Source organism: Ranitomeya imitator, chromosome 2 (genome assembly GCF_032444005.1).
Source record: "Ranitomeya imitator isolate aRanImi1 chromosome 2, aRanImi1.pri, whole genome shotgun sequence".
In the NCBI taxonomy this organism is placed as follows: Eukaryota; Metazoa; Chordata; class Amphibia; order Anura; family Dendrobatidae; genus Ranitomeya; species Ranitomeya imitator.
This window is the reverse complement of record NC_091283.1, coordinates 567,503,743-567,521,664: the sequence shown is the minus strand read 5'-3', so window position 1 is coordinate 567,521,664 and position 17,922 is coordinate 567,503,743. Positions and strand designations below refer to the sequence as shown.

The window sequence follows — 17,922 nt, the reverse complement described above, 5'->3', positions numbered from 1 at the left end:
CTATGGAACATGCCAGATTAATCAGACTATTATGCCCATGAAGGACGGCGAGGCAGCGCCCAGTGGCTGGGGGTATGTATAACTCATACATACCCTCCTCCGGTCCCGGGTCTGAAACAGGAAAATCAGGCTGGGGGGATACTTACTGTAAGATTAAGTGATCACGCAAGAATATAGTGAGAGGACTTCAGCTGTACAGGGCTGACCGTTGCATGTGAAGCCAGTGTTGTCCAGGACTAAGATGTTGATGACTCAATTTTAAGTTCCACCATACTGATTAGACTGAAATCAGCTAAACTTGTTGATGTTGGTCGGATTTACTAACAGTCTCATGTGTCTGGGAACCTCCCAACTCTCCCTGACAGATGTTGTCGGGAAAGAGAAGGATCCGGCTTGTTAGATTACAGATCTATTTGTTCTTTGGCAGATATGTGGCTGCTATAGCGCCGAGCGCTCCTGAGGAGTCTGGGGAGATAGAAGTTGGCCGACTACTATCTAATGTGTGTGGAGGACCTTAAGGTACTGTCACACTAGACGATATCGCTAGCGATCCGTGACGTTGCAGCGTCCTCGCTAGCGATATCGTCCAGTGTGACAGGCAGCAACGATCAGGCCCCTGCTGTGCTGTCGCTGGTCGGGGAAGAAAGTCCAGAACTTTATTTGGTCGCTGGACTCCCCGTAGACATCGCTGAATCGGCGTGTGTGACACCGATTCAGCGATGTCTTCGCTGGTAACCAGGGTAAACATCGGGTAACTAAGTGCAGGGCCGCGCTTAGTAACCCGATGTTTACCCTGGTTACCATCCTAAAAGTAAAAAAACAAACACTACATACTTACCTACCGCTGTCTGTCCTCCAGCGCTGTGCTCTGCACTCCTCCTGCTCTGGCTGTGAGCGTCGGTCAGCCGGAAAGCAGAGCGGTGACGTCACCACTCTGCTTTCCGGCTGCCCGGCGCTCACAGCCAGACCAGAGAAGCAGAGCGCCGAGGACAGACAGCGGAAGGTAAGTATGTAGCGTTTGTTTTTTTACTTTTTAGGATGGTAACCAGGGTAAACATCGGGTTACTAAGCGCGGCCCTGCGCTTAGTAACCCGATGTTTACCCTGGTTACCGGGGACCTCGGGATCGTTGGTCGCTGGAGAGCGGTCTGTGTGACAGCTCTCCAGCGACCAAACAGCGACGCTGCAGCGATCCGCATCGTTGTCGGTATCGCTGCAGCGTCGCTATGTGTGACGGTACCTTAAGATAGGCCATCAGTATCAGATCAGTGGGGGTCTGGAACACAGCAAACCCACTGCTCTGATGATTTCTCAGGCTCACAGATGTTCACAGTGCATAGACCTGTGGTGTTCCACATCATTATTGTGGTTAATGTTTTCCATCAGTGACTGTAAGCTAAAATCAGGAGGGGAACCTGCAGAGAGAAAAAACGTAATGGAAAGATTGACGCCTGTTCTGTGTTTTAGAAACACTCCTGGTTTTGGTTTAAAAATACTGATTAAATACTGACCAAAAATATTGGCATCTCATTCAAAATGTGCATTGTGACCTTCCATTGGCAGCTACTCAAAGTATCAGCTGAGGGTGACGGGTGTCAGACTCCCACTGATACTAATCTAAAATCCTAAAAGTCCTGAGAATAGGCAATCAAAAGGTCTGAACAAACCATTTCTGTTTGACATAACTATTAGTGATGAGCGAACGTGCACGGCTAAGGTGTTATCCGAGCATACTCGGGTGCTAACCGATTGAATTTGGCATGCTCGAATAATATGTTTGAGTCCCCGCGGTTGCATGCCTCGTGGCTGTTCAACAGCCGCAACACATGTGGAGATTACCTAGCAAAGAGGCAATTCTTGAATGTGTTACGGCTGTCGAACAACCGCGAGACATGCAGATGCGAAGACTCAAACATATTTTTCGAGCACCCTGAAGACACTCGGTTAGCACACGAGCGTGCTCAGATAACACCTTATTTCAGCACGTTCACTCATCACTAATAACTATGAATATGTCATTATGCAAAAACAGCTTGTTATGCTGCTTCATAGTTATCATAAAAAGCATATAATTTAGGTAATACAATCTTTTCTAATATAGTGAGTATCTAGGAAGAAGACAAGATTTCCCATTCAGCTGATAGCATGAAGCCTGTGAAGTGGATCCAGAAGAAGAGATTATAATCACTGTTATCAGTGTTTCCTCTATATTCTCTTCTTTTTTGCATCCGCTCCTGGTTGTGGCTAAAGAAAACATAAAAAACTGCATGTCTGAAACTACAGGGTGGGATCCAAAATGGCTGACTTCAAAATGGCCACCATGGTCACCACCCATCTTGAAACGTTTTCCCCCTCCCATATACTAAGGTGCCACAAACAGGAAGTTGATATCACAACCATTCCCATTTTATTTAGGTGTATCCATATAAATGACCCATCCTGTACATTAAAATTGAAGTAACTGGGGGACATAAAAATAGAAGAAAGCAAGTAAGTAGGTATGGAGCGGTAGCCGTGTGTGAGGTACTTGTCTCACACCCCGACACATTGTATGAAGGTGTGAGTCTTGTCTGGGGGTGTCGCCTTGTGCTGCGAGGTCACTACGCCCTGCAGGCCACATGTAGCTAATGTCACTGGCTGGCCAGGACCAGATGTTTGACAGTTCAAGAGGGAGACCACCAGTTCAAAATAAACCTTTTAGTGAACACTATCTTGGGGAGAGTTATATACCATAGATAGCAGGTACATATCTTCTCAAACATTTTCCTGATCAAACTTAACATGTTCTTCACACAAATTCAAGCCCTTTCTCTTCATTCTCTTTACTTGTTATCTGTAAGCTCTCCGTACAATGTAAAGCTCTATGGTTTATGAAACAAGCTTTCTGATCTACAACCGCAAGGTGAATAATATGTATATGAGAAAATAAAACTGACCACTATGTCTGCATATGGATAGATATCTGCAGCCTTCAAAACAATCTAAAATCCACCAAGAAACTTCATGTTATTGTGACAAAAGCATTATTGAGTCAGTCATCAAAGCAAAAGGTGGCTACTTTGAAGAATCTAGAATATAAGACATAATTTCAGTTGTTTCACACTTTTTTGTTAAGTATATAATTCCACATGTGTTAATTCATAGTTTTGATGCCTACAGTGTGAATGTACAATTTTCATAGTCATGAAAATACAGAAAAATCTTTAAATGAGAAGGTGTGTCCAAACTTTTGGTCTGTACAGTATGTATATGTTGTATAAACATACATGTATATCTAATATATAATTGCCTAGAATACTACTTCCTGCAATTTGTGCCAACTTCCGTGGCTTTGTCCGGAGCTAATGTCCGGAGCTAATGTCCGGAGCTAATGTGCGGAGATAATGTCCGGAGCTAATGTCCGGAGCTAATGTCCGGAGCTAATGTCCGGAGATAAGTGACGTCAACAGTGTCCAGTGTCTGATTGGTTGCCGCCTGCTGCGAGCGACCAATCAGAAACGTGCCGTACTGTGACACACTCCGCCCGCCATTTTGGTGTGATTTTTGAATTTTTACCTCACAGCAAGTTTCTACTGCGTGGAGGCGGGCCCAGTGACGTTGCTCTTCAAGCTCCTGCCGAATTTCAAGTATATATGGATTCTAGACTCCCGATTCTTTAGAATCGGGCTGCCATCTAGTACTACATAATCTCCTTTATTATGTATAATGCCGTCCTTTACATTTTGGATTTTATAGAGCCCTGTTTTTTATTACATACTGTCCTGTCTTGCTAGCTGTATAATGCAATGATGGCTAATGGAGCATGGGAAAAGGGCTTCTTTTCTAATAGAGGAGCTGATGGACTGGTCATCTGGTCATCGGCTCCTCCATCAGTAGTCATTTTACATCTAACAAGAGAGGGGACTATGTAATAAAAGAGGGCGCTGTGAATAACAAAAATAACAAGAATACACTATGTAAGAGACAGCACTGTACATAACAGCAGAGGAAGCTATATAATAAGGGATGGCACCATATATAACTACCGTGGATGGTATGTAATAAGGGATGGTGTTATACTGTACATAACAAAAGAAGAAGCTATGTAAGGGTGGTTTCACACTTGCGTTTTTGTCTGCAGCGTTTTTTTCACAAAAACGCATGCATTTTTTTCCCTATATTTAACATTGAAAATGCATGCGTTTTTGTGTGTACGCGTTTGGTCGCGTTTTGAAACGCATGCGTTTTTTTACTGCATGCGTTCATTTTCAGAAATGCAACTTGTAGTATTTTTGGGAGGCGTTTTTTGGACCAAAAAAAACGCATGCGTTTTCATGCGTTTTTTTGGGGGGTCAAAAAATACATTGGAGTCAATGGGGACGCATGTGTTTTTTTATGCATGCGTTTTTTGCATTAAAAACGCATGCGTTTTTCTATTAAAAACCCAGAAAACACACTGATATGCCACCCCCCAACATAAAGGTGATAAAGGGATCCTAACCCTAACCCTAACCCTACCCCTACCCCTAACCCTACCCCTACCCCTAACCCTAACCCTACCCCTAACCCTAATCTTACCCCTAACCCTAAACCCTAAGGGATCCTAACCCTACCCCTAACCCTACCCCTAACCCTAAGGGATCCTAACCATAACCCTACCCCTAACCCTAACCCTACCCCTAACCCTTACCCTACCCCTAACCCTAACCCTAATCCCTTTAGGGTTAGGGTTAGGGTTATGATCCCTACCCCTAACCCTAACTATTTCTGTTTATAGTGGGTTTTTTACTTTATTTTGATGATTGGCAGCTGTCACACATTTCTCAGCATGCGTTTAAAAAACGCAAACGCATGAAAAAACGCATGTAAACGCGTCAAAACGCCGCGTTTTTTTCACCACATGCAAAAACGCATGCGTCAAAAAAATGCAGTGTTTGCACGCGTTTACATGCGTTTTTTCACCATGCGTTTTTTACCGCAAAAACGCACCCAAAAAAACGCAAATGTGAAACCAGCCTAACGTAACTAAGGATGGTGTTATACATAATAAGTGAGTTCACTATACACTAAGGGACTGTGCTATACATAATTGAATACACTGTATACTAAGGGACTGTGCTATACATAATAAGTGAGTACACTTTATATAAAGGGACTGTGCTAGACATAATAATCGAAAATAACATCTTCCTCCACCTCCCCGTTCCTAAATCCATTATAAATCCCCCTTCCTCCCATCCCATTCCCCCACATTGTCCTCCTCTCCCCGCATCCTATTATTGCCCTCTCCTCCACCCTCACTCATGATTGCCCTCTTCACCACCTCCATCATTGCTTTCTCCTCACCACCCCATTATTGGCCATTCCACCACCTCCATCATTGCTTCCTCCCCACCACCTCATCATTGTCCTTTCCACCGCCATCATCATTGTCTTCTCCCCACCACCTCCATCATTACCCATTCCACAACCTCCATCATTTCCTCCTCCCCACCACCCCCTTCATTACCTATTCCACCACCTCCATCATTGCCTCCTCCCCACAACCCCATCATTGTCCTTTCCACTGCCATCATTGTCTTCTCCCCCATCATTACCCATTCCACAACATTCATTATTTCCTCCTCCCCCACCATCCCCATCATTGCCCTTTCCACCACCACCATCATTGTATTTTCCCCCACCACCCTATCATTTCCCATTGCACCACCTCCATCATTTCCTCCTCCCACCACCCCCATTATTGCCCATTCACCACCTCCATCATTTCCTCCTCCCCCACCACCCCAATTATTGCCCTTTCCACCACCCCATCGCTTTCTCCACCATCATTTCCCTCTCTGTCAACCCAATCATTGCCTTCTGCCCCACCACCCCATCATTGCCCATTACACTGCCTCCATCATTTCCTCCTCCCCACCACCTTTATTATTGCTTTTCCACCATCCCCATCATTGCTTTCTTCCATCAAACCCATCATTGCCCTCTCTGTCAACCCAATCATTGCCTTCTGCTCCACCACCCCCATCATTGCCCATTACACTGCCTACATCATTTCCTCCTCCCCACCACCCCATTATTGCCCATTCCCCACCTTCATCATTTCCTCCTCCCCCACCACCCCATCGTTGTCTTCTGCCCAATCACCCCCATCATTGACCTCTCTGTCAACCCAATCATTGCCTTCTGCCCCATCACCCCATCACTGCCCTCTCCTCCACCTACACACAGACATACACAGCACCATTCACCTCTCTCCATAAACACACAGATATACATAGCACCATTCATCTCTCTGCATACACACACACACACCTCACCTCACCTCTGTGCACGGTATCCTGAAGCCGCACCATCGCCGGCAGCTTCCTGTCTTCTACAGCTGCGGCGCTGAACGATGATGTATGAGACAGGAAGTGCGGGCAGGAAGCAGGATGGATGCATTCCCTGCAGCTCCGCTCCCATTTTCTCTTGCAGGCAGCAGAGCTGCAGGGATTGCTCTCATCTCATGCGTGCAATTCTTGCTAGACAGCCCAGGAATTTACAGGAACTGGGAGGCTTTTTGCCAAGAAGAGTGGGAAGCTTTACTATCTGAGAAAATAAAGAACTTCATCCACAACTACCACAAAAGACTTCAAGCTGTCATTGATGTTAGAGGGGGCAATACATTGTATTAATAAATGGGGTATGTGAACTTTTGATCAGGGTCGTTTGTATGTTTTGGGTTGTCATTATGCTTTAAAAAGAGAAAACACAGTAGTTTGAAAACAAATGGCTTCATCCAACCATTAACCATGAGTGGAGAAAAAGTTTTGGTGTTATCATTCATATTCTCTGAAAAAAAGGCTAAGAAAGCAAAAATTCTGCTGGGGTTTGTAAAGTTTTGAGCACAACTGTAGTTCTTTTTGCAACTTTTCATCTTACTTAACACTGTGGGTTAGCATTATAAACAAATGGTCTGCCCACTGCTGATAATTAACTCCCTGTGAAAGTGTGCCAACATGTTCTTCATCACTGTCAGCACAAAAACAGTAGCATGCAAGCAGACTTGGGTAGGGTTCTAAGGAGCCTACAGGCAAGGAGACAATGCTGCTGTCACAATATGCGCCTGGCAAGTTTACCACCCACAAAAACTGGCCCAGTGAACATATGTCAAAGCCAGTACCCCCCTGTGTGTGGCTGGCTTCCTGTTGACAGCTGGCCTTTCCTCTTTCTTGATATTTCGGGAGTTCCTGCTGCCTATCAATCCAGCTCCAGGATATGGTGACGCCATCACTGTAACCCCTCAACTGCTGAACTACCCGCTTTTCAATGCTGAGGAATCAAAAAGAGATACTGGGAAAGTTACAACCTGTGGAATTAGGGAAGGAAATGGAATTTAGCAAAACCATTAATGACAGCAGTGGAAATGTTGTCAGGGGAAAGAAGATAACTAATCATGGGGAGTGACAAACTGTAGCAAAATTTTGTGATAAAATAAATAAATAGGATTTTGTAATATCCACCCTGCGACAAGAGCGGCAAAAAGATCATACAGTCAGAAAATATACAGATGGCGCACAGATGACTTTGTTATTTATCAAGTTGTATTAGATGTTGTTTTTACTTAGCAAGGAAGTTTTCAGTATATACAATAGATTAAAGTGCAAAAAGCGAAATGACAAATTCATCCGCATGCTGGGACGTGCACTCGCAGTTAGAAAAAATAGATAAAAAAATATTAATTTCCTCTAAATACAGGAGGACCGGGAAGTTATTCCAGGAATCAGGAATGAAATATGAAAATTGTGGGTTGCAAAGGGTTACTAGCCGTTGCCACAAGCCACCTCGGTGGAGCTGGGAAGCCTAGGGAATGTGAGATGTGCAGCAGTGTGAGTGTGTGAGTGTGTCTGTGTGTGTGACATGGGTGGAGTTTGAGGCTGCCTTTGCACCATTGATTCAAATCAGCCTTTAGGGGCTGTGTTCTATCCTCAGCTTCAAGTTAGGGAGAGAGAGTGAGAGACAAAACCCCACACATATTAAAGGGAAAAAGTTTACAATCGCAGTCATAACAGGAGAATCCTTCCCCCCTCCCTCTCCTCCTTCCCCCTTCTTGGCGGCAGCTTCTGATGTGAGCCCATTTTTTCCAAATTTGGGATTTGTTGTTTAGAGGGGGGAAACAAATCACTGCTGGGATCCAGGCAGATCGGGTAATTGTGGACGATCCCAAGAAATGTCGGATCCTACAGTAAATGCGCACCTGGAAGGTATTATATCCGATTTCGAAGGTATGTAATTACCAGATTTCTCGTTTTTTTTACGTCTTCTGAATGTATGGTGATCTATTCCAACAGTATGTGCGTCTGTGAGAGGGGAAGAATGAAGACGTGTGTTGTAATGCATAAAATGGAAGGAGAGATATATGTAGACTAGCAGAAAATGGTGTGCAGGACGGATATGGGTTTTTAAATATACATATCGAAAATGCGAATCGAGACGTATGGACAGGAAATAGTGGCTGTAGAAAGAGACAGGTAATGAACGAGAGAGAGACATGGTGGATGAAGGGTAAAGGAGAGCGAGCTGAAAATTACTCAGAAAGAGCAGAAAAAATAGCGGTGAGTCACATAGAGGGGGAGGAAGCATGAGACATAGAATAGATTTTACTGCAACACATCTGTATGGAAAGCTAAAAATGCACAGCACAGATAAGAGCGAGAATTGACAAGTGCTACAGTTATGTATGACATTTCCAACACAATATGATATATACAAGATGTGTATCAAATATTGTCTGACGAGATAAGGAGACAAGTATTCTGACTCCCAGCAGAGTATTAGTGAATCACTGACAGATGGAGGCGAGTCACAAATCTGCCTTTGTTCACTATTAGTCTTGCAGCTAAGAATGGATTCTGCAATCTAAAACTTGTAGTTCTGTAACCCTACTATGACCTGTTCCAATCCACCCTTATGGTTCCTACAAAATGACTAACGATGGCCTAATGTCTCCATATGTCCCTCCTAAAACATGTAGTACCGTAACCCTAGTATCACTTGTCTCAATCCACAATCATGGTTCCTACAGAATGACTAACGATGGCCTAATGTCTCCATATGTCCCTTCTAAAACATGTAGTACCGTAACCCTAGTATTACTTGTCTCAATCCACAATCATGGTTCCTACAGAATGACTAACGATGTCCTAATGTCTCCATATGTCCCTTCTAAAACATGTAGTACAGTAACCCTAGTATCACTTGTCCCAATCCACAATCATGGTTCCTACAGAATGACTAACGATGGCCTAATGTCTCCATATGTCCCTTCTAAAACATGTAGTACCGTAACCCTAGTATTACTTGTCTCAATCCACAATCATGGTTCCTACAGAATGACTAACGATGGCCTAATGTCTCCATATGTCCCTTCTAAAATATGTAGTACCGTAACCCTAGTATTACTTGTCTCAATCCACAATCATGGTTCCTACAGAATGACTAACGATGGCCTAATGTCTCCATATGTCCCTTCTAAAACATGTAGTACCGTAACCCTAGTATTACTTGTCTCAATCCACAATCATGGTTCCTACAGAATGACTAACGATGTCCTAATGTCTCCATATGTCCCTCCTAAAACATGTAGTACCGTAACCCTAGTATCACTCGTCTCAATCCACAATCATGGTTTCTACAGAATGACTAACGATGGCCTAATGTCTCCATATGTCCCTTCCAAAACATGTAGTACCGTAACCCTAGTATCACTTGTCTCAATCCACAATCATGGTTCCTACAGAATGACTAACGATGGCCTAATGTCTCCATATGTCCCTTCTAAAACTTGTAGTACTTTAACCCTAGTATCACTTATCCCAATCCACAATCATGGTTCCTACAGAATAACTAACGATGGCCTAATGTCCTCATATGTCCCTTGGGTTACGTTCCAGATGGCACCCCAGGATTTTATGTGATCTCTTTTACTCCCGAGAGGCCTTCTTCATCCTAATATTTTGCTGGTTCTTTGTAGTAGTCAGGTGGTATTTTGTCACATCTCAACCCAGCTGAAAGAAAGCCTGAGCCTCTCATGTTTCCTTTTGTACGTTGAATGGGGTCAGCAGCTGAGCATGTCACTTTCAAAAAGTTGGGATCCTGAAAGGTGGGGCAGCAGTATGAGGTTTTCTTTTCTGCATATCCATTTTAAAGTGATTCAAGTGTATGGTGTTACTTCATTAAGGATATTGTTTTTACATGCTGCATGGTGGCTGGAATTTCAGAGGAAGGATGTGCTCCTGCCAAAAATACTCCTATTCACCTTTATGTAGGACTATACCTGTAGATGTCTTGTCTCTTCCTGCTTAACTAGTTCACATAATTGCAATTTAGAATGATTGGTTGCATGAATTTGAATTTGTGAATAAAGGAGCATGGATTTGAGGGTTAAAGTTGGCCATATACTAGAGATTTTAAATTGATGGAAAAGGAAATATAGACCATTTAGTTTTTTTCAGGAACAAGCAAGGGTACCAGGCACTGATAGGAGGTAGACATTTGTCAAACGTTCCACTGCCATGTTGGATATTTTTCAGCATTTGCAAATTCTTTAGTTGAAATGTGCCAAGTGTCAGAGCTGATTCCAAGGACAGGTTTAAGGAGTAAGGTTTCTCCTTAGGGCTCATTCACACGTCCGATATTTCCATGTATGAGAAAAACAGACTGATTATTCTTGATCAGACCCTGATCAGATTGTGGACCTAGGGACATCTGTTTTTCTTGTATGTGGAGAGTCTGGAGACATTAAAATAAATAGTTTCTCCACCTTCTCTTACATAATAGTCTGTGAAAATCGGGGAGCACTTAGATGTCATTTAAGTGTGGCCTGATTTTTTTTCACAGAACTCTTGACTTGCATTGCCAATTTTGATCCAATTCTTGGATCAAAATTGGACATGTCTCCGATATTCTCCGCAGACAACTCGGACCGAGAAAAAAACGGCACTCATGCGCAAAAATGGACATGTGAACAAGCAGACGTAAGGAGACTTATAAGTCATGCAATGCTCCTTTGAAAATTGTCTCTTCAGAGAAGAGGTGAAGAACTTTAGTACACATGACAATTTAGGAATTGCACCAAATAAAAATTCATGACCCCCTTTATTGCTGCTCCTAGAGGTTAGGCAAACATCAGTTTAATAATTGAAAGTTACTTCAAATGAATCATTCCACATTACCCGAGCAGATTTTGTCCAAATATCCAAGTAGGGAGACATTCTCAAGGGTGGAACGTCATGCCAACAAACAAACACACTTTCAGACTAATCCATAGAAGGAAAGATAAGACATTTAGATATATAAGACATGTATGGATATATAAAATAAAGGTTGTGATGTCTGTCAGAGGCTTTAATAACATTGTAATAAATATTATTCATATAGGCATTCCAATGGTAAATCAGGTATAAAAGTACCAGAAATTTCTGCAGAAGCAAACAGATTTCATGCCAGGGTTAAGAAGAGAAACTAAAGTCATACATCAAATGACTGGACATGGACACTCCTCTGATTATAGTATTATATTATATAATAGGTTTTTGATAATCTGTCCGGGAATTTCCTGACAGGGTTTCATCATATGTACTGTTTCAGACAAAAAGTGACCTAACTGCACTGGCAGGGTGGCAGAAGCTCTGATAAGTCCCACAACACACTTTCTCGCAGAAACCGTTGTTGTTGGTCAATAGGCCTCCAAGCAGAAAGACTAGAAGATCTTTGGCCAAATCTGAAACAAGAACCCCCAATTATCAGGGATAATGTATAGCACTGGTGTTCTTTTAAAGTCTCCATTGGGTACCCCAAATAGTTTTTCCTTCTGCAGACTATTGTGTTCTGAGAGCTGACAGCATAAAATTATTGTTTTTGAAGTAGTTGAGAAGCTTCTGTGACAGCAATGTTCCTATAATTGGTGGTAGAATAGCTGCGGCAGGGCAACACTCAGACTTGTGCAGTAATGTCGGAGAAATGCCTCTGCAAGTGTACTGCGGTATTTCATATAGAGCTGACGGTAATACACTACAGGGAATAGTCATTTACTCTGGTGACAGGAGCAGGATTTATAACCTGGTCAAATATAGATCTTAAGTTGCCCAATCAGTCTAAATAAACTTTCAGAATCCCACCACTTTACACCGCTCGTTATTAGAAATGTACGGATCAATTCGGGGGACACCAGTCCATTGGCCAGGTTGGTAGTCTTTGGTGGGAGGCTTGCAAATCTCTTGCCATCCAGGATCCCCGGATAGGCTTTTCATTAGCCAGCTGATGTAACGTCATATGTACGTCATACAACAATGATAACATCACGCTAGGTCTGGCTAATAAAAGCCGCACCAGGGATACTGGCATGTAAGCGATTTGTGAGTCTCGCATCTTGTGACTAGAAACTATTAACCTGGCTCATGGATTGGAGTCCCGCAATCGATCTGCCCATCTTTACTCATTATAGTTCAATTCAGCCATTTCAGTTGAGCTTTATGTAATGTGCATGGGCTCCCTAAGACCTGATCGTGAAATCCTTCATCTAGTGTCATAACACTACATAGGACAAGAAGATTGCTCCTGTGTCTGGTCCAGTGGTCAATTCTTACCAGTTGGGAAATGTGGCATTTTATGTGCTTATTTATTATGGTCCATGTCATCTCGTGTTTAGTAAATATACTTCCTTATGACTTCCTTGATTAGCGTGTAATTTTGACTAAAACCTTTACATTTTTTATAGAGTAAGAAGATAAAAGATGCAGCACTCACCCGTGATCCTCTTCAAAGTGTGCCCTTTATTCAGCGATACAAGCCATACAGAGTGTAAAACGGCATTCGCAGGGGTATGTGAGGGAGCGGGAGTGAGAAGAGACCGGACGACGGCCGTTTCGCGCTACGGAGCTTCTACGGGTCCATGGACCATGGCTTGTATCGCTGAATAAAGGACACACTTTGAAGAGGATCACGGGTGAGTGCTGCATCTTTTATCTTCTTACTCTATAAAAAATGTAAAGGTTTTAGTCAAAATTACACGCTAATCCATGGACCCGTAGAAGCGCTGTAGCGCGAAACGGCCATCGTCCGGTCTCTTCTCACTCCCGCTCCCTCACATACCCCTGCGAATGCCGTTTTACACTCTGTATGGCTTGTATCGCAGAATAAAGGACACACTTTGAAGAGGATCACGGGGGAGTGCTGCATCTTTTATCTTCTTACTCTATGGTCATGGACTAGTTCTTATATATGCAAAGCACCACCCGTAACTCACAAAATGGAGACCTCACTCGTCCTGCTGAAGTAGATCATATATGCAGACTTCCTATGGCGGTTTAGTGAATCTCAGTGCCGGTCACTCTTTTTTCTCTTTATAATGAATTTATCAATTCTTTACATTTTTTAGACAGTTTCATTGTCATGTCATAAGATGTCACACAGACTTGTCCGTCCCATGAATAATTTTACATGGGTATCTAATTAAGTGGCTTTGAAAAAGTCAGCAGGATTATACTGTACATAGTTTCCCTGTGTTCTGTTCAGGTTATCCAAAGCCCTTTGATATGGTGCCCTACATGTGGTAACAGTATTAATTAAAAGCTGGAAATCTTTGTGAAAATTCTTACACTTGAATCTCACATGATCCCGGCCCAACAATGGGTGTAACTACAAGTATGCAGAGCTCTTTCTTACAACAAGAGTGGTGTTCTTATATAACTGATCATTGTTAGATTGTGATGTACTGTATACAGTATAGCATTTCTGGGAAATCAATGGATAGTAAAGCCAGGAGAGGTCAACTGTATATAGCATTTCTGGGATATCAATGAATAGTAAAGCCAGGGGAGGTCAACTGTATATAGAATTTCTGGGAAATCAATGATAAAGCCAGGGGAGGTCAACTGTATATAGCATTTCTGGGATATCAATGAATAGTAAAGCCAGGGGAGGTCAAATGTATATAGCATTTCCTGGGATATCAATGAATAGTAAAGCCAGGGGAGGTCAACTGTATATAGCATTTCTGGGATATCAATGAATAGTAAAGCCAGGGGAGGTCAAAGAAACAGGAGACCCCTAGGTGAATATTTCACAATTGAAGTAATGCAGCCAATGTCTAATATATGCTGCCCATGGTTCAGGCAGCATGAATCAGATGATAGGTTCCTAAATATCCCTAAAATCATAAATCTTTATCGATAACCTGAACCTACACATTGGTTCACACCACAGACTTGACCAAAAATACAAAACATACACTGTGCTCACACATAAACACTAAATTTTAAAAATGGGGTATACTAGGTATCCCTGGTGAGTACTAAACTCACACCTACCTACACCGCATCAGGACACATCCTATCTATGAATCGAGCCTCCCGAGGAGCCCAATTGGGCGAACCGCGTAGAGGCGCTGTGGATCTATGGCAAATGGCGGACGAAGTGAGATGAGTGCTTGGATTTGTGCTTCCTACGTTATACTTTGATGATCAGATATCTGAGAGTTATGTGGTGTATTGAAATAGGCTCATCCATAACAATTGTGATGGAACTATGAATGATTGCTCCAAAAACTCCATCGCCAGCACGCCAATATTTTGCCTTCTGTGTTCTAATTATACTATTGTTTTTATGTGTGGGGATCTAGGATTCCTTTAGTGTAGGAATATCTGTGTATAGTCTGCAGCGGTTTCCTTAGACTGCCGGTAGTGGGAGCTCCCAAGTGGCTACAGGGCATAACAGGGCCCCTAGGGATAGCCACCGTGGAGTGGGGGCACCACAACGTTTTCCCCCATAGGGTGCCAACCCCCGCAGTCAGGTAGGTGTGAGTTTAGTACTCACCAGGGATACCTAGTATACCACATTTTTAAAATTTAGTGTTTATGTGTGAGCACAGTGTATGTTTTGTATTTTTGGTCAAGTCTGTGGTGTGAACCAACGTGTAGGTTCAGTTTATCAATAAAGATTTATGATTTTAGGAATTTTCCTTATGGAAATTGTCTCCTCAGAGAGGAAGAGCACTTGAACTCTTGTGCCACAAATAGGAAGCAGCAATCCTAAAAGTCAATATAAACCATTTAACGAGCCTTGCCACATAATGTAGGATAAAATCCAAACCAGAACCTCAACTGGCAGACACATGTTTCGGGGTGTTGCCCATCTTCAGTGCAAAGTATGAGATCTGATGTGGCTGTATGAGAGGCCTGTTCCTAACATAGTAACATATTTCCTTGAGGAGAGTGGCATGCCTGACATGACAGAGTAAGGTATAGGCCTTGCAATGATCCTCTGGAAATTAAATATGTAAATTGCCTCTTCAGAGAGGAAGAGGACTTGAACTCTAGTACCACCAACTGGAAGCGTCAATCCTAAAAGTCAATATCGACCCTTTTAATGAGCCTTGCCATATGACTTAGGTTAAAAGCCAAACCAGAATCTCAATTTGCAGACACGTGTTTCAGGGTGTTGCCCCTCCTCAGTGCAAAGCATTTGATCTGATTTGACTATATGAAAGGCCTCTGACTGGGATCTAAACGATAACATTTCTCCTTATGGAGTGCGACATGCCTGACATGCCATGGTAAGAAGGTTTATAGGCTTAATTGTTTTTCAAAAAGACAACCCCTTCTATACCATTCAAATTTTGACTGTGCTTTCACCCATCTTTACCAGTCTATTCTGCATAGTAAAAAGCGGTTTTCGGGTTTCAGCTAAATTTCTACAATCACACTATGTAACTGCGGATTGAAAAATCCTGACACTGTGCATTGTGCACGCTGACAGGACTCCGCTCTGCTGCCTCCTCGAGTGGTTGTCACTTGACCGCAAGTATGTCATTAGTTTATTTGCAATCCCATGCTGACTAGCAATTTTTAATGCATTTTCTCAATATTTTATTGAGAGAGGAAGATGACAAACTGTGCACTGAGGAGCCCTCAGCATCCGTAGAACTCGTTTCTCTACCTTGACATGCATGGCCAGTATATATTTGCCGCAAGCATTTCATTCTTTGTGGGCCATCACTGTCAGGATGCTTAGCCATGACTAGACCTCCTGTGAATGAATACTTCCTCAGCCTCAGAGCATTACTTTGCTCCTCTGAAACTTGTGAAGCACTTGTAATAAATCATTTACAGTGTTTAGTTAAACATTTAAGTATGACTTAGTATCATTTGCGTAGTGATTTGCAACCTCACACGGTGACATATTGCTTGTCCCCCGTTAGGCTGCACATAGCACAGTGTGTACTATCTGGAATGCATTCTACACCCCAGGTGTTCAGGACGCAGCCTGGGGCTTACGGCATTTCAGTCCACAAGGTGAGTTTACTGGGCAGAATGGAAGTTACCGATCCCGGAATTCCATTTCTGACCCATTCAACATTACCTCTAACACACTGGTCTGCAACCTGTGGCTTTCCAGCTGTTGCAAAACTACCACTCTCGGGAACATGCTGGGAGTTTTAGTTTTGCAACAACCACAGGATGGAGATCGACGCCTGCCTGTCCATTTAAAGCCAACATGGTCCTGATTCGGATTAGTGGATTCGTGATCAGTATTGCTTCCAGAAACCAGAGTTTGCTCTGACAAAAAATACTTTGGATTTTGATCTCTACCTGTGGCTATTGCGAAAGTAGCATTAACAGATATGATATATAATGAGGTAGTCAGTTACTGAATGCGAGAGTCAGCACAGATCTGATTAAAGGGGTTGTCCATTACTTCCACAACTCCTTCCCAAATACAGTATTACAATAAAAACGCCTTACACTCACCTCCGCTGCAGCAATGTCAGCCCCGGGTCTCCCAGGGCTTGTGTGATGTTGTTATGTCACGTGATCCCTGCAGCCAATCAGCGGCCGCTTCATTCACCGCCTTTGGATGTAACTGACGTCTGGAGGAGTCAGAGAGCATATGTCCGAAGGAACTGAGAATGAAGTGGCCCATTAGCAGCCACTGATTGGCTGCAGGGATCACGTGACGTCATCCTTGGGAAACCTGGTCCCAATGTCACTGGAACATTGCTGGCATTGGAGATGACTACAAGGTGTTTTATTCAATTTGGGGAATATCGCAAGTGAGAATGGGTTGTCCAAGTAAAGACGGCCATGTGCAGGTAGGACGTGAATCCAATATTACTACAGAGGTCAGATATAGTCATATTAATCAGAGATTTTCATCACCTTTTAAGGGAATCCGTCACCAGGATTATGCTAACCCCATCTGAGAGCAGCATGTTATAGAGAAAGCGATTCCAGTGATTTGTCACTTACTGGGCTACTTGATGTTTTTATAAAATCACTGGTGTATCTGCTGCAGATCTAGCAGTTCTCTGAATGCTGAGCTCTGTATAACCCTGCCCACATCACTAATTTTCAGATTTTGGTGTACAATATGTATGGGCAGAAACCTGACAATGAATGGTGGGGGCGTGATGAATATGGAGGACTACATAGCAGCAGGTTTACTAGTCCTCTCGTGATAATCTCCTGCAGATAAGATGGTGATTTTATCAAAACTAGAACAAGCAGTCTAGTAAGTGACACATCGCTGTAATCATGGTCTCTGTTTCTACGTTATGCTGCTCTCAGATTAGATGGAAAAACTTGATGACACATTCCCTGCAATAGGGAAAATCTGTTATATTTTACCTTGTGGCCCATTTTTAAATAGATTGTTGAGTGAACACTCCAAATTTCACATGTAACTCAATATTAAAGTGGTTATGTGGGCAGCAGAGCGCAGAATTGGGTGATGGAGGGAGAGTGGGTAAGTGCTTGGGTAACGCTCACCTGGTGGAGATGGGACAGGCACGACTCCTATGTAGGGATGAAGAAACACAGCTGCCGCTGTCCCATGGCTCCATGAAATGTTGGATCCTGTTGGATGAAGCATGTTAGGTGGGCTACGCTGCTGGAGTGATAATCTG

General features: G+C 43.0%; 1 protein-coding gene across 4 annotated transcripts in view; it reads left to right on the top strand.

The window, feature by feature from the left end:
- Positions 1 to 17,922, top strand: part of SEPTIN9 (septin 9) — a 417,355-nt gene that overhangs the window by 230,255 nt on the left and 169,178 nt on the right. The window contains exon 1 of one of the 4 annotated variants that reach the window (XM_069752122.1): positions 7,852 to 8,245. The exons of 2 other annotated variants lie outside the window; for them this stretch is intronic. In XM_069752122.1, coding sequence (XP_069608223.1) covers positions 8,191 to 8,245 — 55 coding nt within the window. In that variant the 5' untranslated portion in view covers positions 7,852 to 8,190. Of the gene's footprint in view, positions 1 to 7,851; positions 8,246 to 17,922 lie in introns of those variants that run through there. One more of the 4 variants, XR_011318413.1, reaches the window with a different exon arrangement.